The sequence below is a fragment of the Lytechinus variegatus genome, chromosome 17 (assembly GCF_018143015.1).
Source record: "Lytechinus variegatus isolate NC3 chromosome 17, Lvar_3.0, whole genome shotgun sequence".
Lineage (NCBI taxonomy): Eukaryota > Metazoa > Echinodermata > Echinoidea > Temnopleuroida > Toxopneustidae > Lytechinus > Lytechinus variegatus.
The window spans coordinates 15,420,302-15,443,877 of record NC_054756.1 but is presented as its reverse complement, the minus strand read 5'-3'; the positions used below and the strand labels follow the sequence as shown (position 1 = coordinate 15,443,877).

Below are 23,576 nucleotides of genomic sequence, written 5' to 3'. Positions count from 1 at the left end.
AGTGCCCCCCCCCCGGGTGTCATCACCATCACAGGGCACCATTGCCATGTCGCCATCATTACCATCACAGGGGCCGCGAAAGCGGGGGCTTCAGCTTTTTTCCAAAAATGTGTACAAAAACGTAAAAATTACCATATGATTGTGATTTTCTGCATGGTCAGCCCCCTCCCCCCAACTTTGAAAACCGTCACACGGCCCCTGCATCATCATCATCATCATATCCTCGTCAAAATCACAATGATAATCATCAGCCAGACCATCATCGTCATCATCATTATCAACAGCAGCATGCATCACACAGGGGCAGGTCCAGGATTTTCCATAAGGGGCCTGGAGGGGGGGGGCACATTTTCATGAAAATTTGAAAAGCAAAAAAAAATATTATGCTGTGACTTTCAATCATGGGGGGGGGGCACAAGAACTTCATATTTACATTACAAATTGTGATTATACCCGCTCTAAAGAGGGGGGGCATGGGCCGAATATGCCCCCCCCCTTGGATCCATCAGTGCATTACAACATCTTCATGATCCTTATCCTAACGACCATCGCCACCATGATGAAGGTGAATACCACCAATGTCTCAATAGCAGCACTCACAACCACCACCATCATCAACTGTTATGCATATCATCAAAGATTGGTCAGGTATTTCTGGAAATTGATTCTCCATCGTCTATTTCGGATATCTCTTTATACATGAAACTCATTTTCTGTCACTTTTAATAGTTTTATATTCCATTCAATCATCAATTGTCATGATCACTCATCTTGAATCACATAAAAAACACTCAATCCAATACTTAAAATAAGAAAGCTTAACAAATCTAATTGGATTATACAAAAATATTTATTACATTGCTCTGTTCTGTCTCGTCTTGAAACCATTCCTTGATAAAACAATCAATGGCCCTACAATCACAGCTTGCCGCCGGGCTTGCCGATCCCTCGGTCCATCTCGAAACACACTAATAAAGTCTGATTTTTAAGCCTACTGGGGCTTAAATTGAAGTACATGTGTATTGTGTGGTACAAGTAAATTCTAACTGATTCTGGACTTGTCTCAGAATCCATTTGTTGGTTGTAGTGTCAGGGTCTGTGCCTGCAGACTACTGCATGTATAATTAACCACTAGCAAACAACCAAGTTTACATATTTTACCAATTTATCTTCTTGTGGGCCACTTTTTTTTTTAAATTAATACTCAAGAGTGTAATATGTGCACATTAATTCTTTTATTCATCGCACTGACCATGTTCCGTGGTCGGCTAGGTTTACTTATTCTTTCAAAAAAATAACAGCTGTGTTATTTCAGTTACTGGATTTGAAAACAAAGAACTAGTGAGACATTTTCTTAAAATCTGGAAAACTTGGGTTGGGACAAAAAGTGTCTCATTAAAAACAGGTCAGGCACGCCAGGTTGGTAGTCTGCATTTAAGACAGTGCAGCTACTAAAGAGATTCATCTGGGCGCATCATGGTACTCATTGATAATTTGATTGACATCGCTATGAAGGGTATCATTCTGATACTCCAGCAAATTTGTCATATGCTATCTTTGTCATTTTGGTTAACAGAGAGTCACCAATCAGCAAAAAATTGGCCTAACCAGTCCCAGGTGGATAATCGCAGTTCAAGAGATTCCATGCCTTATTGTGACAAAGAAAACTGGCCAAATGCTCCTGATCGAACCTACTATTTTTACAAAGTAGCATGGTACTTTTAAAAATCCATTTGCAAAAAAATTGATTCTTTCGGGGGTTGAATGATAATTTGTGGGAACAAAGATTCATTCAGCATACGTTTATGCCTCGATTACATTAATTATGAAAAATTTAACAAACAATATATTGTCCCCTGATTCTCTCATGAAAGCAATATCTGGATTAAATGACTATCCAACTCAACCAAAATTCCTAAACACAATAAATATATCTCCAGAAATATTCTGAACCCCCCAAAAATGACAGGAATATTGAAATAAAATCAAAATGAAAAGAGTTCTTTACAATAAATTGTTGAAATAGTGTTACTGTCAAATGCATTAATTTCAAAAAATGCCCATGAATATTTGATATTGAAGGTGATTATACCCCCCAAAATTGACCATGGTATGAAAGGGTTGGGGTACTTTATAACTTCATTATAATGTCCTTCAAATTCTTGACAGATACAGAATACATAAAAGATGACAAATCTGAGATATTATCACTGCATAATATATATTTTATATACAAGATTTATCAATAGAATTATCATGATATACTGTACAGGAATATGAGATGTTTAAAACAGAAAGCTTTAAGAGATTGAGGCATTTTTTTTACACAAAACAACAAAGATTCAGAAATATATTGATCATTGAATGTTACTGACTTGCTTTTGTCACATATGACACAATTGCAATAACTAGCATACTGTTTAAATTGCAAATTGGAATTACAAAATAAGATAAAATGAGAGATATGTACAAAAATTTGTTTCAAAGACATTTGAATACAATGATAATTTTTGTACAATCAAAGACACTACATGTAACATTTGGATTTTCTCCCAAAGATATTTGCTCACCTTCAAAAAGGTGCATGAATGCCAGAAAGGCATACAAAACATGATTTCAAATGGATGAGATACTCATTGCATCAACCTGAATGCAAAACAATTTGCAATCATGATTAGCCAATCAGGATTAACCACAGTAATTCACACCTGATGCTGATTGGCTTACCGTACAGCAAGTAAGTATGCATTCAATAACACTAGCAATCAATTGCAATTCAATTGTAGCTCTCTAATTCAATCACACATAGCTTACTTGAAATAAGGACATGCTGGTTGGTCTTCTTAAAAGAGAAAGTATAACTAATTTGCATTTGATAAAATTGATTCATCATAGCAAATTTGATTTGATATTTGCAATCATTCTTACAATTCCCACTAGGTACATGTATCTTTGATGACAACTTTGTACTCAAAGACAATTCCATGCAAGCAGTTTCGACAGAAAAAGTTACAATACCAGTATTTCATTTTGGCAAGTCATCTAAATTACCATCATCATAAAGCAAGCAAGCTTTTGATTGGCCGATGCTTTTTGATGATATTTATGGAAATCATTAGAAAGGCAATATCTCTACAATCTTGTTTCTATCATCCAAGAAATTACCTTAATACATGACATGCACTACTCAAAAAAAGCATATTGTTATAAAGAGCGTGGTCTACAAAATGAGTTGTTTTCTAATGAAACATTCTAGATCTTAAGGTGTCCTTCAAACTAAATTGGTCTGTTGTAAATGTTACAATTATTTCCTTGGAACTTACTAATAACAACAAATCAATGACAATGTATAGAATACTGGTCATAATGAGTTAATGTCAAATGAAGTAGATTCGCATACTTTTTTTTATTTGGCCGCATTTCTTATTGACATGATTTGTCATGAAGGATTATATCATTTGAGGTTCAAGAAGTATGGAGGCAATGTCATACCACATTGTATATACAGGAACATCTACTACATTCATCAAATGATGAGTTTTAAAATAAACCAATAACTTTTCTATTCTAGAAGCTACATGATTCAACTTGATGCAAGCATAAATAATTTAAATGTAAATTTAAAAACATGAAATCAAATCATTGAAGATTAAGCAATAAATTAAAATAAAATCAATGTCATGTCTCCACACATGCGTTTTACTTTGTATGCAGCACCTGGTTATTGCAAAACCTGAAATAAAAATAATCTAAGAATCATAAGCAAGAAGAAATTCAAATGATCTGGTACATTATCATCTATAAAGAGCAGTAAAAATCAATTCGATCTGGTATCAATTGATATATATCAATTGTTAATTCACATCATAAAATTTGCAATTGATCGCAAACGTATTTTGCCACTCCCCTACAACTGCTGAAATCATATGTGAATTATGAACCCAAGTCTGAAACAGTATAACAATAGAAATGAATATGTAACTTTGTATTCTTTAAACTTTCGATCCATTTCAATGAATGCAGCCAAATCAGAAGTATGTATATTCATTTTACAGAATTACTCTGTCCATAAATATGGCATAAAACAAACCATCGATCTGGGAAAAAGAGCATAGCATACACACACAATTTCATTGAAATGAGTTTTTCTCAAAGACAGAAATAACTTGTAAATAAACTAAACCTAGCACGCTGTACAATGCCGGGGTAATGGATTGTAACAAGAAGAATAGGAATAAAAAGAGACAATGTCGAAATAATATTACTGTCTATATTTGTCCTATGAACCAAAACCTTTTTTGGTGTAATAAGAAACATCATTATTGCAACAAAATATTAAAAGGTTTAAATCTATGTGAGAAAACTCCAAATGAAAACAATGCATTTGTTACTATTTCAAAAACAACTCATCCGAAGTTATTATCAATGATGCATACATTAAACGGGCAGTAAACAATAAAATTCCTGAAGAGAACAGAAAGCAAGCAAACCTGAATATATCTGAAACACTGTAATGAAAGCAAATCAAAGTGGCGGGAGGGAAGCACTAAAACACGCATGAAGTTGGCAGTACGCATGGCATTTACAGCGAAAGAAAATTTCAGTGACATATTCTTGATCATTCTTGAAATATACATAGCATTTAAGGTGGGATGGGAAATTAAAAGCAGCAGTTCAATATAATTTGTTCGTAAAATAATCATTCTTTTTCTTTCCTTGTAACGGGAAAAAAACCCACTAATTCAAACATAAAACATTCTGGTCAACATTGAATGATAATGAATGTATTTTACATATTGAAAAGCATCAAGACAGCTAATCTTGAAATTCAAATGTCCCTGCATTTTTTTCTCTCCAAATTTGATTTTAAAAATTCCCTGTCATAATATATATCAAACTTAACAAAATAAGAGAATTAATGCATAGAACCTTCAATAGCTTTTCATAATCAATAGAATCCGAGGTCACTGGGCAAAGCATGATGGGAATGCATAAAGTCCGTAGATTACTTGTTTCTTGCTTTCAGGACAAATCCAATAATAACTCACATGACAAAAGCTGCAATAATGATAAAGATTCATCAGAAATTCAACAAATAAAATATTCTTTAGTAAGCAATAGTCAACAAGAATGCATATGTATAGGCACCAAAATAAGAATTTGAATACATTTACAAGACATTGACATCACAATTGTATTGTATTTCTTCTCTTATTTCTTTCATCTAATTGAATCATGTACATATTTACATTTTTTTTACAATGCCCTGAATCTCTTACTCTGTAAATCTATCTCTTTACATCACATTCCAATTACAAAAATCTCTCAATCTTTGTAATGTATTTGTTCCTTTTCTATTTCTCCTACTGTGTCCTTCTAAGGGGCCACTTACAAAATATTATTCAACTTGTAAATTTGTACGGTATAAATTAAGGAAAAGAGAATTATAAGTATGATAAGCAATATACAGAACAAAGTTAGAAAGGAGACACACTGTCTTATTAAAGCACTTTCCATCCCGCATTCCAATTTAATGGAGCCTCCAAAAAAACTTTCCAGAATTAAAATGAGCAACAAAAAGAGAGAATTTTCATGTATGAAGGCACAGGTTGCTACATATGAATGGAGAATGCTGGAGTATAATAATTTTTCTCTCTAAAATGTTGGTGTGAAGTGCAACGTGCTCAATCGCAATTTTTTTTTTACAAAAGCTTATCATTAAACCATTATCAAACTGAATGGCAAAAGATTAATCAAATCGTTAATATAGCAATCAAAAGAACAATAAAGTTTTGAATGTATTTGTGGGGGTGGAAAGATATTAAAAGACAGAAATCAAATTCAGAGTTTCCAAGAAGAATTATTGTCGGCATCAAAAGACAGGAACAGTGTCATTGTTTAAATCCTGTATAGAGAAAAAAGTATGTTGGGAATGAATGTGAAAGAGATTAAGAGGAAATGATTCATTCATACTTTCTGAAGAATAATTTTATTTATAGTTTGTGAAACACACATACAGATTTCTAATACAGCACGTTTTGCTTCACTAATTCAACATGTCCGGCATGTCAAATATGACATAAGAGAGGAAGAAGGATAAAAGATAGTGTAAAGAAAGGAAAGAACGGACGAAAGGGAAGAAGAATGAACAAAGGATATGCAACACTGACATCTTGTGAAAATAGATTCTTATATTCATGATCAAAGAAATATTCAACTACTGAATCCGGTACAGATTTAGTAACAGATAAATCTGAATTGAAACATTCTAGGAAGTCTACCTATTTTTTCAAAACAATCAAATCCCATGCATGATAGGTCATAACCATCACTTCAAACTCAAACTGTCTATAAATTTTTGGTCTGTATAGATATAAATATAGTATCTGAGTTTTCAAAATAAGATGCTATACAAGGCAAGAAAATAATCGACTTGGCAATAATAGCATGAGTTGAACTCGAAACTACAAATAATCTTCTCACGACCTGCCAGAATTACATGCAGGAATCTGACAAAGTTTCTTCTCTTTCTTCCCAATTTACATATTAAAGTGAGGATAAAAACTCTTCAAATACTGTAGATTTGTCATAAAACACCTTCATCTCAGAATTAGCATGATCACTGTTCCCCCAACTGAGGGTCAAAAAGCATTAACCAATCAACTTCAAGAGGTGGTTCGGTGAAAGCTAAATTCAATTTCATTAGAGATAAAATCAATTTCTGAGAATTCGGTTGGTCAACAACTTTCATAGACTCAACTGATTTTAGCTGAGTGTATCACTCCCTGACAACAAAACTAGCCACTGATTATAATGACCAAAACAACAACGCTACATCGTAGGAATCGGCACAAAGCGCAAACTTCAGAGTCAAATTGGTTTCAATCTTTAAAAACATTTCACATTAAAACAAATTAATAATAGGAGGTAAGTCAATGAATGGGGACTCGTTGGTTGTTCTCGTCGCACCATGCCTAAGGGTCATCTAATCCGACGGTGGGAGGGACGTACGTGAAGCCTTCAAAGACATTGTCAGCATCCTGCACGCTTGCACTCACTGTGTTGGGGTCGACGGACTTGCCGACAGAATTTGGAACGGGTTCCCTGACGAATTCCGGATCGATGTTCTTAACATCCATGTTATCACTCTGTAAAAGTAAAGCAGCAATAACACTAAGGAGATAGTTTAGTGGGAAATGAAAAACATATCATGTGAAATAAGGTTCCTTCCATCTTCAGGGGTGTGAGTGGTCACAAATACAAAGATCTGAAAAAAGCTGAAGAGTATTGAAAAAGTCTGAAATAGAAAGAGCTCCGATACTTTTCGTACAGAGGAAAGCCAAATATAAGCTGAAATTCAGCTGAAAATCAAAACAAAAAAATCTGAAATCAGATAAAAATCTGAACTCTCACACCCCTGCATCTTATTTCAGAAGAACACCATGCTATTGTCAAATGCATTACACAATTTCAATGAAATTCGAAGGATTTCACAAATTATTTATGGTACATAAAATTCTGCTTTTGTAATAAAATTTCCATGGTATTATTTTAATTCTTCTTAAAATAGTGTAAACCCTGGATTGGCCCATTAGACATCTGGACTTACATGTACTTCTTGTGATAAATGAAGTGTTCTAGCTCCAGCACAACAGTAGACATCCAATATCCACCCCAGAGGGGTGTTTCACAAAGATTTAAGTATGATTTAAAGTCGCTCTTAAATGTCTAGTTGCGCGTAGTATAAAAGGCATGACAGCATTGGTCAGATCATGCCAAGAGGACGCGCACTACTGCGTATTGATCAGTAAGATGGCGCGTTGCATATCATGTACGTGTCGACATTTAAGTGCGACCTAAGTCATACTTAAATCTTTGTGAAAAACCCCCCAGAAGTTTCATAAAGATTGCGCAGTGTGAACATTTCATGCTTGAGTGAACCCCAAACTTCAACCTCTTTTCTCCTCCTTTTTGAAACTCTCATTGATTTTTTTTTTCTTGCATTCAAACACGTACTTGTGAGGGTTACCCTTGATCAACCTTGACAAGTTTAGCATTTTAAAGCTTAGGATGTGCATTTTCAAGCTCACCAAAAATTCATTCTGGGCTACTTATTTTGGGCTACTTATTGGTAGATGATAATTAGACCATCTGTTGGTAGACCAAACAAACCAAAGTACTCACCACTCTTGGGTTGTAGGGAGGGGTTATCTTCTTAGCATCCAGGTCTGACCAACTGATGGAGGAGAAGAACTCATGGTGTTTGACCGTCTTGAAACCCTTCTCTCCTGCCCCAAGTCGCTTGGCTCTTTCCTTGTGTAATAGCTGCGGAGTGAATGGACCAGAATGTAGCAGAAAATGAGCAGTTTAATACCTCCATGATGTAGAAATCAAATCCTGATCAGTTGATTTGATTACAAATTTTCATCAGCTTTGAAAGATACTGACTGTCTTACTTAATAATAAATGGTCTAGGATAAGCCAAGTCAGACATGAATGCATCGGTACTTACCCCTTCGAGGAGACTCTTGGCACTTGGTGAGAAAACGGAGCTCTTCATTCGGAGTGGCTTGTTCAGAATGTTATCATACATCTCAGCCGTGTCTCTGCTGTAAAATGGGGGCTGTAGGGAGAGAAATATGAGAACCAGTCTAAGTGGTTTATTGAGAGTGTAAAATGGAACGGTAGAAAAAGAAAAAGGAAAATTAGTCTTGGTTTTCTTCCTCCTCTTTTCCTTTACACCCATCCCTACCTCTCAGTCTTTGTCTTTCTCCTCTTACTTTTAATTAAAGCCTCCTCCTCCTCCACCTCTTTGTTCAATTTCTCTCCCTCCTGCTATTTGTCCTCTTCCTCAGCCTCCCTTAGTCCTCACCACAACCTCCCCCCCCCACCCCAGCACTTCATCTACTTAATGCTTCTTTCTTCTCCTCTTCTGCTAATTCTATTTTCCTACTTTTTACAGTATTATTTGCTGCTTTAAGGTGCTAAAGATAAACAAGCAACTCTCATCACCCCCATTCCTTTTTTCCTTCTTCTTTATCTCATTCTCCCCCTCTAACATCTCTTTCTGCATCCTCTTCCTCTCCTTCTTTGTCTTCTGATTCTCTTTGCACTGGTTTTCTGCTATTTTAATATTTTTCTCTTTCCCCTTCCTTTCTCCCCATCCTCAATCCTCCTGCCACCCCCATTCCCCTTACCCCCCTCTCTATCTCTTTCTCACCCCCCCCCCTCCCCACACTCTGCTAGAGATCTCCAATGTTAGATACCTACCAATCCTGACATCATCTCAAAGAGGACAGAACCAAGACACCACCAATCTACACTCCTATCATACTCCTGCTCCTCCCCTTCCCTCTCCACATCCTCCCCACTATAGATCTCAATTAGATACCTACCAATCCTGACATCATCTCAAAGAGGACAGCACCAAGACACCACCAATCCACACTCCTATCATACTCCTGCTCCCTCCCCCCCTTCCCTGTCCGCATCCTCCCTCCCCACTACAGATATCAATTAGATACCTACCAATCCTGACATCATCTCAAAGAGGACAGCACCAAGACACCACCAATCCACACTCCTGTCATACTCCTGCTTTCTTAATACTTCTGGTGCCAGATACTGAGAAAAGAAAACAAGAATACACCCCAAAATTACAGTACAACTATGTGTATATTCTATTATAGCAATTCTATAATTTTCTATTAATTCAACAGGGTCCAGACTAAAGAAACATTGTGTGAATTGGGGTATCAAAGATCGGTGATTAAATACAAATATGGGCTTGACTACAAGGAAAGAGTTAGACTTGAGCTTTGTTATGGAGCATTGCAAGAAACTTAACATTCAATTCCAAATAAAATGTATGTCCAAAAACCAAGCACATGTCTTTTTATTTGAATAATAATAACAATAATAATCATTATCATCGTCATCATCACCATCATAATCATCATAATTATTATCATCATTATTTATCAAACATAAATTTGAAGTTGATTTGCATTAATTACAATTCAACTCGATTTTGGGACTTAAGATGGATTTGAAATTGAAGGCAAGTATCTTGCAACACCCCATTGGTTTTATTAGTTTAGTGAACATATGAACATATATTCATTGAGTCATGTTAAAACTTTGATAAAAATGATTGAATTACCTCTGGTGTACCACAGAATGTTGAAGTAGTTTTCTTGGCTGCGATTCCCTCCTTGCATAAACCAAAGTCTGTTAGTCTCACATGACCATAGTGATCAAGAAGGATGTTCTCAGGCTTCAAATCTCTGAAAGGTCAGTGAAATAATATCTCAATTATATCCTGGGTAAATAGATAGACAACTTGGAGTTTCATTTTAATGTTTTTTTAAAAGAGAAAGTTTACCCTGATGAGAACTGTGTTGTAAATTTAGCAGACAAAATAATAAAAAATATTGGTAAATAATTTTTGATGGTTCATAATGACTCATTTCATTTTTTGATTTTACTTTTAGAAACAAGTGTAAAATCATTTGGGTATTGATATACTGAAAGTATAATAAAAACCATTTAAAATTCTCTGAGAAAATGACATTTCATTTCTTTTTTACGATGTGTAGGAAAGCATAATTATGACGTCATAATTCAAATAGTTAAAATTCTAATAAATTTTTTATTCTTTGATGGATTTTCCTCAAACCTTCACCAATATTTTCATATTTTTTCTGCTATTTTTACAAAAAAACGTTTTGTCAGGTTGAACTTCCCTTTAACTGAGCTAAATTTTATTGGTTAACTCGCCAGATTTCATCTGCAAAAGGTTCAATGGACAACAAATTTTGTACAGATGTAATGACACCTATCTAGGAGGTTGCTACATGTATTTAGAATTGTTTTTTAATACTTTACCGATGAAATGGTTTTGTAATCAATACATTATATTAAACTATGTAAACTAGATGATACAGGTAACTGCAATTATTCATATGAAGGTATAAATTCTTTTCTGAAAAACTGGAGGAAAGCATTTCAAATATTGTACAAGTATGGTACTTTACAAAAATAAAATATTATTCTTATGTTTATTAGTCTTTAATGCTGGAAGTTTTCCAGAATTTAGATTTGATCAACTTTAAATGAGCAAATACACATCAAACGCTTTAGGAAGTGAAATGAGTAGTATTATGTAGTAATTTAAGAAAATTCATATTAGAATCATGTTCATGCTCCTCCCTCATCTTGTTAGGATTTTAAGGAACCTGTACATGTAGATTATATCAGGCAACAATTTTTTTTTCGAAGGCTACATGAACTTTTCACAGCCTACAACTAAAATCTGCAACATTCGATGACCTTCAACATTGAAGTATACTGATATTTTCAGGGGCTCTTTCTTAAATTTTCCTTGGCTTTTTTTAACATTTCGAGGGCAAAATCATCCAGAGCCCCCGTGTATATTGTGTTCATACACACAATTCATTCTTCATCAAACCATCCTTTCATTCTCTCATTATATCATGTTATTCATTCATGCCTCATTATCTCAACTACTGTTTCCATCTCCGTTCACAAGCTCATCTTCATCATGTTTCCTCCCCAGACCAGTTGTGTAAATATTGACCATGCTTTATTACCCCCCCCCCCCATGAACAAACCCTTGTTCAACTCCATCTCTTTATACTTTCCTTATCACTTTGCCTTCCTCAGAATATCATGTAACTATGTACAGTGAATTATATATTGTAGTTTAGTATAGAGAATAAAAACAGTTGTGGATGTGACTCCAAGCCAAGCAGACGTGCCTAGTTATTGAGTAGAGATCGAGACCGAGTATGAGTTCAAGTGTGTATTAGAGTCACTATAAATGCACCTGTATATGATATCCAGGGAATGTAGGTATCCGATGGCACTGGCGATCTCTGCCGCGTAGAACTTGGCCCGCACTTCCGGGAAGGATTTCTCCCTCTGCAGGTGAAAGAAGAGCTCGCCGCCGTTGACGTAGTCCAGGACGAAGTAGAGTTTGTCCGCCGTCTGAAAGGAATAGTGCAGACTTACCAGGAATGGGTGCTTCAGGTTCTTGAGTAGCACGCTTCTTTCCGCCATGATGTGCTTGGCCTGGTGGGGAGATTTGGTGGGGGATGGAAGAGAGAGAAAAAAAGCATTATGGATCTTTATGAAGAGTAAATCTATCTAAAAGTCAGGGGTGTGTGTGGTCACAAATAAAAAGATATGAAAAAAACTGAAGAGTGTTGAAAAGGTCAAATAGAAAGAGCTCCCATACTTTTTGTACAGAGGAAAGCCAAAATAAGCTGAAATTAAGCTGAAAATCAAAAAAAAAATGTGTAATCAAATAAAAATCTGAACTCTCATACCCCTGAAAAGTGCATCTTTTCCTTGTTATTCGATTGAATGCAATATAAAAAAGAATATCTATTGATTTCCTTTCTTTCTCTCATTTTTTCTCCTCTCTCATTCTTTCTCTATGTTTTATCCCACCATTTCTATCTTTCTTGCTCCTTTTGTTTTTCTCTTTTTTTTTCTCTATCTCTCTCTTTTTCTGATTCCCTGTATTGTCCCTCTTCTCTGTCTGCATTTCCTCATCTCTAAAATGCTCCTTTAGTTTTTCTTCTTTGTTTTTTATATTGTTCCCTCCTTCCCTCTCTCCATCTATCCTTATTTCATTCTTTTCTATCTCATTTTTTTCTCTCTCTCTCTCTGGAAAACTGCCAGTTGATAGAAAAGGCCAGGCCTCATACCCCAAACCTAAGCAGTTGGTTGTGGACCAAATTAAATGATTGATTGCATTGACCACAATGTACAATCAATCATTAAAATAAATCATACGATCAATCGCAAAGCTTTGCGTAACAAGCCCTGGGACCCGTTGCAGAAAGAGTTGCGTTTAAGCGCAAACAAAAAAATCAATCTCAAGTCCCAAATGCGTGCTGTTGATTGGTTGAAAATCAAGTTGCGCTTGATTGTTAGAGTTACAAGTGATTGCAACTCTTTGTGCAACTGGCCCCAGGGTAGCATTTCATCAACATTTTTGTCCGACAAGTTGTCAGGGGAGCCTTTCATGAAAGAATTGTCGGCCGTTTTATCTGACAAGTCTTGTTTTATCCGACAGTTACTATAGTAACAGTGTATCTCAGCCAATCAAAAGCAAAAAGTTGTCAGATCTAACAACTTGTCGGACAAAAATGTGGATGAAACACTCCCCTGGGGTCCGTTGCAGAAAGAGTTGCGTTAAAATGCAAGTCAAAAATTCAATCGCAAGTCCTAAATGCACCCTGCTGATTGGTTGAAAAGCAAGTTGCGCATGATTTTTTACAGTTGCGATTGATTGCAACTCTTTCTGCAACGGGCCACTGATCCGACAACTTTCCTTGATTCTAATTGGCTGAGAGGCATTTTTATTATGGTAATTGTCAGATAAAACAGGACTTGTCGGCTAAAATGTCCAACAAGTCCTTTCATGAAACACTCCCCAGGTGGATGTTCCATAAAGCTGTTTGTAAGTTATGAATGACTTTAAATGCAACTGGTGATCAACTGGGTAGGCCATCTACCACAAACCATGATCACAAATCGTTCATAAAGTCATGCATAACTTACAAACAGCTTTATGAAACAGTCACCTGGTAAATGATGGCCAGATATACCAAGGTTGAACCCTACTTTGACTTTCATCCTACCTCGTTCCTTTTGACAATGGCCGCCTTCTGTAGCACTTTGACTGCATATACCTTCCCGTCTATCTTGTGTTTGGCTAACAGTACCTTGCCAAAGCTCCCCTTACCTATCACCTTCAAGAAATCAAAGTCACTTGGTCTTGCCCTGAAAAATAAAACAGAGATGAATTAATCAATGGTAATGGCATCTACTAGCAACATATAATGATCATTGTTTTATTTTGTGTCATACATTTATACGTTTGGTTGCATTTTGTTGAATCTTAAAGAAATTTTGAATTCATAGTAAGATGAAATGGAAGTGTACAGTATATATCATAAAGCTTGTATTGAAGCTCGAAAAAAAAAAATAATGAAATTTATAATTGAAAAAAAAAGATGAATAATGAGATTTTTTACTACTTTTTATGGTACATACTCTCAAAAAAGGGTGTTCTTGACAATCAGAAAATCGTGCACGACATAGCAACATTGTTTACAAACTGGATTCTGAGAAGTTACATGTACACTGAGAACAATTGAATTAGGAATATCTTGTTGATAGGTTCTCACGAAAGAAAAGTCCCTAGATTTTAATAACTTTAGGCCTATAGTCTGGAACGTTGAAAATGTGTCAAAACATCAATCAGTTTATACCAAAGTTTCCCCAACAGCTATACCACAACTAGTGTACATGAATATTTGGACTTCTAAGAAAATTGTACCCTAATATTTTGATCCCAATCCATGCTGTTAACCCCAAAATAAAAATTCAGGGACCCAGTCATGTTTTAAGTTTGGTATTTTAATTGTAAATTTCATTATTCATCATTTTTTTTTTCAATTGTAAATTTCATTATTCATTTTCTTTTTCGAGCTTCAATACAAGCTTTATGATATATACTGTACACTTCCATTTCATCTTACTATGAATTCAAAATTTCTTTAAGATTGAACAAAATGCAACCAAACGTATAAATGTATGATACAAAATAAAACAATGATCATTATATACAAGTATAATGATCATTATACCAGGGGGCCATTTCATAAAGCTGTTCGCAAGATGAGAGCGACTTTAAGAACGACTGGTGAATCTTTCTAACACGCAAAACCATCTCCAATGAACATAACATTTACTATGAGAAAGGATCACCAGTTGTCTTAAAGTCGCTCTGAACGGCTTTATGAAACACCCACCAGCAATAAAGAATTGTAGAATGTGGGAGTCCCATAAGTACTTCATTCAGTATTATAAATACAATATAAGTACATATTTTCAGACCTTCATTTTTGACTACTGCGCTCCTAAAAAAAATAAGGAGAGCAAAAAATCACGCTCCTAAAAAAAGGGAAAAAATCCATGAAATGGCCACCTGTTTTCCATAATTCCTTGAAATTATTTTGATTAAGTTGAAAACTATCAGAAAAATGAAGAAAATTCACCTCTTTCCCGACTCTGAGTTGAATTTGAACTCGGTAAATATTGTAGTCCCATATGTTGATTTTCATGGGAACACCATGGAAGTCTACATGTGGGACTACAATATTTTTTTAGCAGGAGCACGATATTGATCAATGATGTTTTGTATTGACCCAGGCCTAGTTTCACCACAGATTAATTATAGCTACACAGCTATTGCATATACGATGTTACGAAAAATCTAAAATTTATCATACACGTATTGTATTGAATTGATTTGAGCTCCTCAAAGAGAGCGATTCTGAGGAGCTCAATTGAGCTCCTCAAAAAAATAAGGAGAGCGATTTATTGAGTACACAAAATTATAAACGTGAAGGACTGTATTTTATGATTTATCTTCTCACTTTATTTGTTGAATCATAATTTGAATAATTACATACTCGAATGGTAATCACATTCAAATCAAACATCAGTCTAACATTGACTTGAATTCAAACTTGATACACATCTGTACGTGTAGGTCGGTCAGTAAAATCAGTTGCATAAATGCAACCTGCAAAAAGCAAGGCGATTTGCATGACGGTGTTTTCTGGGATAAAAGTACAATTAAGCTCCACGGAAGCTCCTGGCTAAATTGAGCTGGTTACGACATGCTTTTATAATGGGAAATTGGCCAGACTTTGCCATTCCAACTGAGTTTAATAGCCCTGTATCAGCTGCTCACAGACTTTTATTTCTCACCGATGTGTTATAAAATTTAATGACTTGCTTTTCAAATACCATGTAGCTTGCTCTTCAGAAAAACACACCTTATCCAGGGATTGAATAATTGAATCTAAATAGAGATAAGACTGAGCTTATCATAAACAAATACTTGTTAACGTGAACCCCTAATGGAGGCTGGCTTATAGCTGTCAATGACATGTCGTGTGTTATGGCTTAGCAGCCTCTTGGCATTTTAAATAACTGCCAAGACAGACCTAATAGCATCCCTTGTAGTAACCAAGGCAAAGATAAAATATCTTGTTGAATGTAAGAAACATTGTATGGAGAGAATTAATTGTATTATTGTGTAATGGTAAAGCGACATTTTCAATGCTTGCAAATACCAGTATAAATTGCATATTGACCTACTAACAGGCTTTTTAATACGCCTATGAAAAAAATTCTTGTAACAACAACAAAATGGCAAACTTAATAGCATCTTGAATCTTGGTTCAAATGATCATAATATCACAGGAAAATCCACACCGATGGAGGGTTTGGATTATGCCAATGAAATGCAATTTTTTTCTTGTGTTTTTATTTGAAAATTGTAAGTTATGAAGAAAAAAAACATAAAGCTATACTTTGGATGTAAAACATGGTGGTTGGCAGCTCTGTAAAAATGATGAACAAGTTTTAATACTTACGAAGGATTGGCCGATGGTCCCAGAAAGATAGTGTTAGGATCATTGGGATCGCTGAAGAAGTCTGTGTTGTTCTCGTCTGTCACGCTGTTGTCAGAGTTGTTCCTTGGGTCATCGAGCGACAAGAAGTTTTGGACCTCGCCACTGAAGAGGATGGGAAAGAGCAATTTTTTAATATGTGAAGTTAATAATTTTAATAATAATGTCATTTTCAATCCAGGGTAGCCACTTCAGTTCCAAAAACTATTCTCCCAATGGTCCCTGCTTATAAATACATGTATGATAATGTTATTATTACCCCAGCTTTAGCATAATGGCTACCTTGATCAGGCATTTGAGCATTCAAGGAATTTCTTCCTACCGGATACTGATTCACCTCACCTGGGTTGAGTGCAGCACAAATTGGGCAAATTTTTTGCTGAAGTAAAATAAAACCATGGCTCGGAATCGAACCCACATCCCTAAGATTAAAAGACGAGAGTCAAGTTGATGGGTCGAAGGAAAAGACTACGGACTTGATGAAGACGTTGGTTTGGAAAAGAAGTAGACCAACTGGCGAAGAAAATGCTTTGCCTCAAGCACTGCTAAGGAGAGATGATGACTGTTTTAAGAAGGTCTCTTGAGTTTCACATACTCTAGGTTGATGTTCCAAGATGGAGGGAATAACCACAGTCAAGGACTGGGTTGAGGATGAAGAATGCACTTAATCATGCAATGTGGAAGGAAGGGGGGAGGGGGCAAAAGTGATTGCTGTGAGCCTGAGTGAATTCAGGAATCAGTTTACTGGGACCCAACTAGATTTATAGCTGCAGATTTAAACAAATTCACAAGTTTGTGTTATTCCCACCTGTTATTTCAACAACCTTGGTAGACTACATGTGTACATCTCGGCCCCATCTTTACAAAGAGTTATTACTGATCCGATCAACCACAAGTATGGAAAGCCTAAAACATCAAAATCTCAAATGCATGTTTGTTCAAAAAAATTCAAGATGTGATGTACAATCATATTGTTTTCTTAAAAATCCAGTGTACTTCTTTGTGTTTACTATGGAGATAGCCGAAATTTCTTGTAGAAAAAATTATGGAATAGATGGATTTCTATACAATCGAGATTGATTGGATCAGTCGTAACTCTTTGTTAGACAGGGCCCTGGTACCTCAATAAAATAATGCAGGGGTTTAATCGAGGCCAGCCTCAAGGCAACATTTTCCCAGCCTTAGCCTTGGCCTCGGACCGACTTTGATTCTATGGGAGAAGTGTTCCTCCAGCGGCCTTGCGGCTTGGATCTACCAGTCCCAACTTCATCATTAGGTGGTTTCAAACCGCCTCAATCACAAGAATCCCTGTTCAATTGCAAGAACTTTTTCGGGCTAAAAGATACCTGTTAATTATTCCCACATTCACACCACCCAGAAACATACACTTTGGGGTAAGTTCCTGAAGTTACTAGCAGTATGGTCTGATAAGCCAGATAGGCGCAAGATTCAAAATCTCTAACTAAGCAGCCACCCATGGCGCCCGCTTTTAGAGAATTATGCCACTATTGGGTATCCATAGTTAAATCACAACTTTAATCGAGTGTTTGAATTAAACCCGACTTCAGAATACGGGCCATAATCTTTTGAAATTGAACTGTAAGTTTCAACTTAAAAAAAATTGCTAGGTTTGTTGAGAGACAATTTAGTTCCACACCTTTCACCAGAAATAAAGAAATTAGGGAGGGGGCAAAATCTTCAGCAGAATAATTCCAAGTTGTTCGAGCTGGCTTAGGTACATGTATCAACAATCAAAGGTATTCTTCAATTTGTATCATTGAACAACAAGATTTCTGTCTGACTAAATCTTCAAGATAATCAAACAGTCACTATTGATAAATATATCAATAAAAAAAATACTCTGTGGCAGAAGAGACAACATACAAAAGAAATTGGTAAAACAAGATGATAAAGAGACATTTTACTGGATTTTGAGGTTTTATCTTGTAAGCCTTGTAAGGGAAAATCCCTTTTCTTGGTGCAATGCATGTAGTCAGAAATCACTAAGCAGTACTATAAAATTGGTTAAATTGGCTTAACAAATACAGTAAAATCTGATTTCTTGAGCTTTGGGAAGTGTATTTTTTTTCTTTATTTATTGCTAGGTTACCAAGGAAACCACAAAAATGTCAAATTAGATGTGGTAATGACTTTTAAGTAAAGCTTTTAAACTCAATATTAAACGAAACTTGCTGGGTGTTTAGTCTGTAAAGCAGACCATTATTGTCACTTAAATCAACAAGATGGGTTCTGAGACAAGACTAGCTCAAGGAGTTCCATGGTGATCATGAAATTAAGACATTTTTTTTGACAAAGGGCAGTTCAAAACCTTTCCTCAGATAAGCACTATTTCTGACGTTTCATGTGTTTAAAAGGGAGAAAAAATATACGAATAAAAAAAAAAAAAACTGGACATGGCTCAGTGGTTCATGGGTCCGACCCCATTCAAGTCTTTGAGACTTAAAAAAAACATTGTGAACTACCAGTATAAAAAGTGCTATCAAATGGGAATCCAACAAAACTTGTTCTAAAGTTAAAACGCACAATTGTTATGACAGAAAATAGGGAAAATAAAGAAGCATTCTTCTTTATCAACATCTAAAATATCATGAATGGGCTTTTAATGACAGTTTGCATGATGCTTGTTAATATAAAGCGAAAATCATATTTGTGCATGGACATGTGAGCACACATATTTACGTACACAACTAAAATCTATTTTCTGCAAGTAACTACCAGGATATTTGAGACAGAAGTATATTTCACTCATACAGTGTATTGTCTATAAAGAGCAAATGGTCATCATTGATAAAAGGAAAAGAACTGTCAAAAAACTTTCATGAAGAATATTGCTTTGTGAGGCTTCAAGGCAGATCAAGTACAACAAAGTTGAGTTACTCAAAAATAACTTTATGCACTGCAATTTGAACTTTGTTGTACATGTATCAGTGCAAGAGCGCCCTTAATAGCAAAATGTGAAAGTGTGGTGTTAAGGGCATTCTTGCACCAACACAACAATTTAGTTTTAGAAGGCAGTCTGGGGTGCATTTAATCAAATTTATTATTGCTCTTGAATCCCTCGTGAACAGATGAGGGAGCTTGTGAGCTATGGTTACTCCCGAAAAGTTTCATGACCAAAAATAAGGGAGAAAAAGAAAAACAAGTATGAAAAGTGATAAAATAGTTCAATATGATATCATCTTTTGAATATTATGGCAAAATCTAGCATAAAAATTAGACTTTTGCAATAAAGAGGTCAGAAAGTTTGCTTGCTTGATTTGCCCTCTCACAGCTTTTCAGAAGTTTGACCCCTGTATATGCGATGTTTGGCCCCCTCAAAAATATTGGGCTCATTAAATGACATTCAATTTTTTTTTTTACTTCACGATAAATCTAAAATGGGGAAGCTATTCTCAAATGGCGTCACAAATAAAAAAAAATAATATTAAACATTTTTATACAATTTTGATTGATTTTCCTCAAACCTTCACCAAATTTTTTTTTCACTTATTTTTTTCTATGGTTTTGCAATAAACTTTTTGTCAGGGTAAAACTCCCCTTTTTAGTTCAATGTCAGCTCATGTTTCGGGTTAACATTATTCATTGACTATGGGGGCGGTTTACCTCTGCTTTAGAATCTGCCCACATCGTAAGTATAAACCGAGAGAGGAGATTGAAAAAGATCATGTGTTCTATTATTAACAACCCTTGTGACCTTTCCCAAGATTCGCAACATTATGTAAATGTGGCATTCAAGCCTACACAATATTACCGAAGCAAGCCATTAAATTAGAGCAAGAGATTTATTTTGATTATTCCTCAATAAAGGTCTAATTAAGCTTTGGAAAAGAAAGGATTTATCTTCTCGATGTTCCTCCCACTAAAGAGATCTACTTAGTACATGGAGTTATCTCATACTAATGTACAGCTAAGTTTACACAAAGAACTATATATTTCCAGTGTGTTCAGTCAGAATAAAGGACAATTTCTTGCCACATCTGATACCCCTTTCATAAACCAAATTATGCGGTTAATAGCAGCATAATTTGGTCGTAAAATCGGAGGAGGACCTGAGTTATCCGCATTATTTTGATGCTGCAATTATGCGCATAATAGCAGCATCGGGACCAGATTTTTACTTTATGAACGCATTTCGAAAGTAATGCGAATAATTGCCATGAAGCAGTCACAAGGTCACCCGTTTCCAACACAACCGCATCGGAGGGGGTGTGTGCGGTTGCCATGACGATTGTCCTCCTTTTTCAGGACGGGCGCTCGTAAAAATAGTGCGGATTATTTTCGGAGTTTATGAACGCAATTTTATTGAATTATCCGCATTACTCTTAGGCGGCTAATTGGAGGATACGTTTATGAAAGGGGTATAAGATATAGCACTTAAACTTCTTAAAGTTTCAAAACATATCATATCATATAAAGTCCTATCAAAACGTACGAGTCTAAGTAAATCAAGATTAAAGCCTAAAGCCTAGAATTAGTGAGCAACAATTATGACATGAAATGCATATGTCTCATCTGGTTATACTGGTCACAACCTTGTATCTACATGAAGATGGTAAAATGTTAAGCCTGCAAGGTGAAAATGCAAAGTGAAATGTAAAAAGGATAACCTCTGAATCACCCTCGGATCGTCAAGATGTTCACAGTGAAAGGGGTACATGTATGTGTGGCACCCTGTATAGAGAAGAAAGTAGGCTACCTGCTGCTGTCCATGAAAATAAACATTAATACACTTTTCAAAAGCAGTTTTATGCCAACTCAAAATTCATTTATAAATTGATTGGGCCTTTGAGAAAAGACATACTTGTTTTTGCTACATGCTTGATGAAACAAATCAAGCCTCACAGACCAAAATGATGAACCATCCTTTTAAAGGACAAGTCCACCCCAACAACAAGTTTATTTTAATAATAGGAGAAAATCCAACAAACATAACACTAAATTTTCATCAAAATTGGAAGTAAAATGAGAGAGTTATGACATTTTAAAGTTTTGCTTAATTTCACAAAAGTCATATGCATATCCTGGTTGGTATGCAAATGAGGAGACTGATGATGTCATCCACTATTTCTTTTGTATTTCATTATACTACATGTAAATGTGAAATTTTCTAATTTTCTCCTCCATGTCAAGTGAAACAACGTTTAATTCCTCCCTGAACACGTGGAATTACTCCCTGAACGCTTGGAATTATCATTTATTCATTGTTGTTTCTAATTGTTATATTTGTAAAAAATGAAATATTGTATAATTAAAAAAATAAATAGTGAGTATAAAGTGACATCATCATCCATCTCATTTGCATGTCACTGAGTTGTGCTTATCACCGTTTTGTGAAAAATAAGAAACACTTTAAAATGTCAAAACTTTATTTTACATCCGATTTTGATGAAATTTCCAGAATAATGCTAGTTTGATTTTTCTCTTAATATTCAAACCGTTTTTCTGGGGTGGACTTGACCTTTATTAAATTTCCACTGAACACTTGTGTGTTCAAATCCTAGCCATGACGTAATTTCCCTCAGCAAAAGATCCAAACTGTGCTGCGCCCCAGCCTGGTGAGGCATTTGGGCACCTGCCCAGGTAGGAATTTATTCCTTGAAGAAAAAAATATTGTGGAACGTTGTGGCCCAGTGGATTAGTCTCCAGACTTTGAAACAGAGGGTCGTGGGTTTGAATCCCAGCCATGTCGTACATGTAATTTCCTTCGGCAAGAAATTTATCAACATTGTGCTGCACTCAACCCAGGTGAGGTGAATGGGTTCCTGGCAGGAATTTATTCCTTGAAATGCATGTACGCTGTAATCTTAGTAATTACGGCTGCCAATCTACAGCTGGGGTAATAATATCCAAGTCCTTTGGAAGTGCATAGAGACATTATTCATAATTGTGATATGCGCTATACAAGAACTGTGCATTATTATTATTATTATTATCCTTGATTCCTTTGAAAGCAAATTTAGAGACGTTGGATGATAATGCTATGCAATAATGTGATACCCTAGATGTTGTCTCGTAGAACCTTGCGATTATGCTTGGCACCACCTTTTCCGTGGCCCTTTCCTCCTTTTCCGTGACCTGACAAGAGCATAGAGGTGGATGATAATGCTATACATGTGTACAAGCATCCTAGGTTACAGGCTGCTGAAGACACATGAGTTGTTCCAAATGTTACGGTCGCCATTGGCCCTCATTCAGAATGAGTGAGCTCATGTTATGCATCGTATGTACCCAGTTTAGCATATATTCATTGTGCTCACAATAATATTTCCGATTCACACACACGTACAAATGCGATTCATTATCGAGTTACATCATGAAATGTTGCCTCGACCCTACATGTAGTTTCGATATCTATGGTTTTGACCCAGCATACAAATATAATTTAAAAACTATACCATTCTGTGTCGTATGATTTTTTTGTATATCTGAACATGGTTGAGTCTCATACCCCTTTCATTGTGAGAGCCGAAGTGGAGTTAGTCCTGAGTCCAGGAGGAGTTACTCCACTTTGGAGGGCAATATGAAAATTCTGAGATTAGTTCGATCCGGATTCAAAGCGGAGTACTCAACCCACTTCGAGAAGAGGGTTACAAACGGAGTTACTCCGCACCGGAAATGCGGTATGCGCTTATCGCTGTGATCTCGCCACACGTATGGCTCAAACTCGCTTGGAAACCATGGCAACTACTGCAGATACACCGCTGCGGTGCTTGCCAATATGAAAGGGGGTTTAAAGTCGGTCCGCAGTACAAGCGTATAAACTCAATCCGGAGTTATTCCGGAGTAACTCCACTTCGCCTTCAGTATGAAAACGGTATCAGAGGAGAGTGATAATATGAATGGCCTCGTGCATTTTCTTAAATGATTATTTGGCAATATGCCTGTGAATATGTCATCTAATTAAATGATAGGGGGCAACAATAACATAGAAAGTTGAAACATTGTAAAAGCCACTTAAGGTTGACCTAGAAAATATGGACCCTCAGTTCCATAATGAGAATTTGTTTAAAAGTTTTTTTTCTTTTTCCTTTCATT

The 23,576-nt window shown here is 35.8% G+C and overlaps 1 protein-coding gene across 2 annotated transcripts in view; it reads right to left on the bottom strand.

Annotated features, from left to right (window-relative positions):
- Positions 1–831: 831 nt before the first annotated feature.
- Positions 832–23,576, bottom strand: part of LOC121430776 (serine/threonine-protein kinase Sgk1-like) — a 71,351-nt gene continuing 48,606 nt past the window's right edge. Inside the window, exons 5-13 of one of the 2 annotated variants that reach the window (XM_041628168.1) lie at positions 16,485–16,625; positions 13,674–13,815; positions 11,849–12,093; positions 10,163–10,286; positions 9,595–9,624; positions 9,396–9,461; positions 8,513–8,623; positions 8,185–8,325; positions 832–7,148 (exon numbers count right to left, since the gene is read on the bottom strand). In XM_041628168.1, the coding sequence (XP_041484102.1) occupies positions 6,975–7,148; positions 8,185–8,325; positions 8,513–8,623; positions 9,396–9,461; positions 9,595–9,624; positions 10,163–10,286; positions 11,849–12,093; positions 13,674–13,815; positions 16,485–16,625 (1,174 nt within the window). In that variant the 3' untranslated portion in view covers positions 832–6,974. Of the gene's footprint in view, positions 7,149–8,184; positions 8,326–8,512; positions 8,624–9,395; positions 9,462–9,528; positions 9,625–10,162; positions 10,287–11,848; positions 12,094–13,673; positions 13,816–16,484; positions 16,626–23,576 lie in introns of both variants that reach the window. The other variant, XM_041628167.1, reaches the window with a different exon arrangement.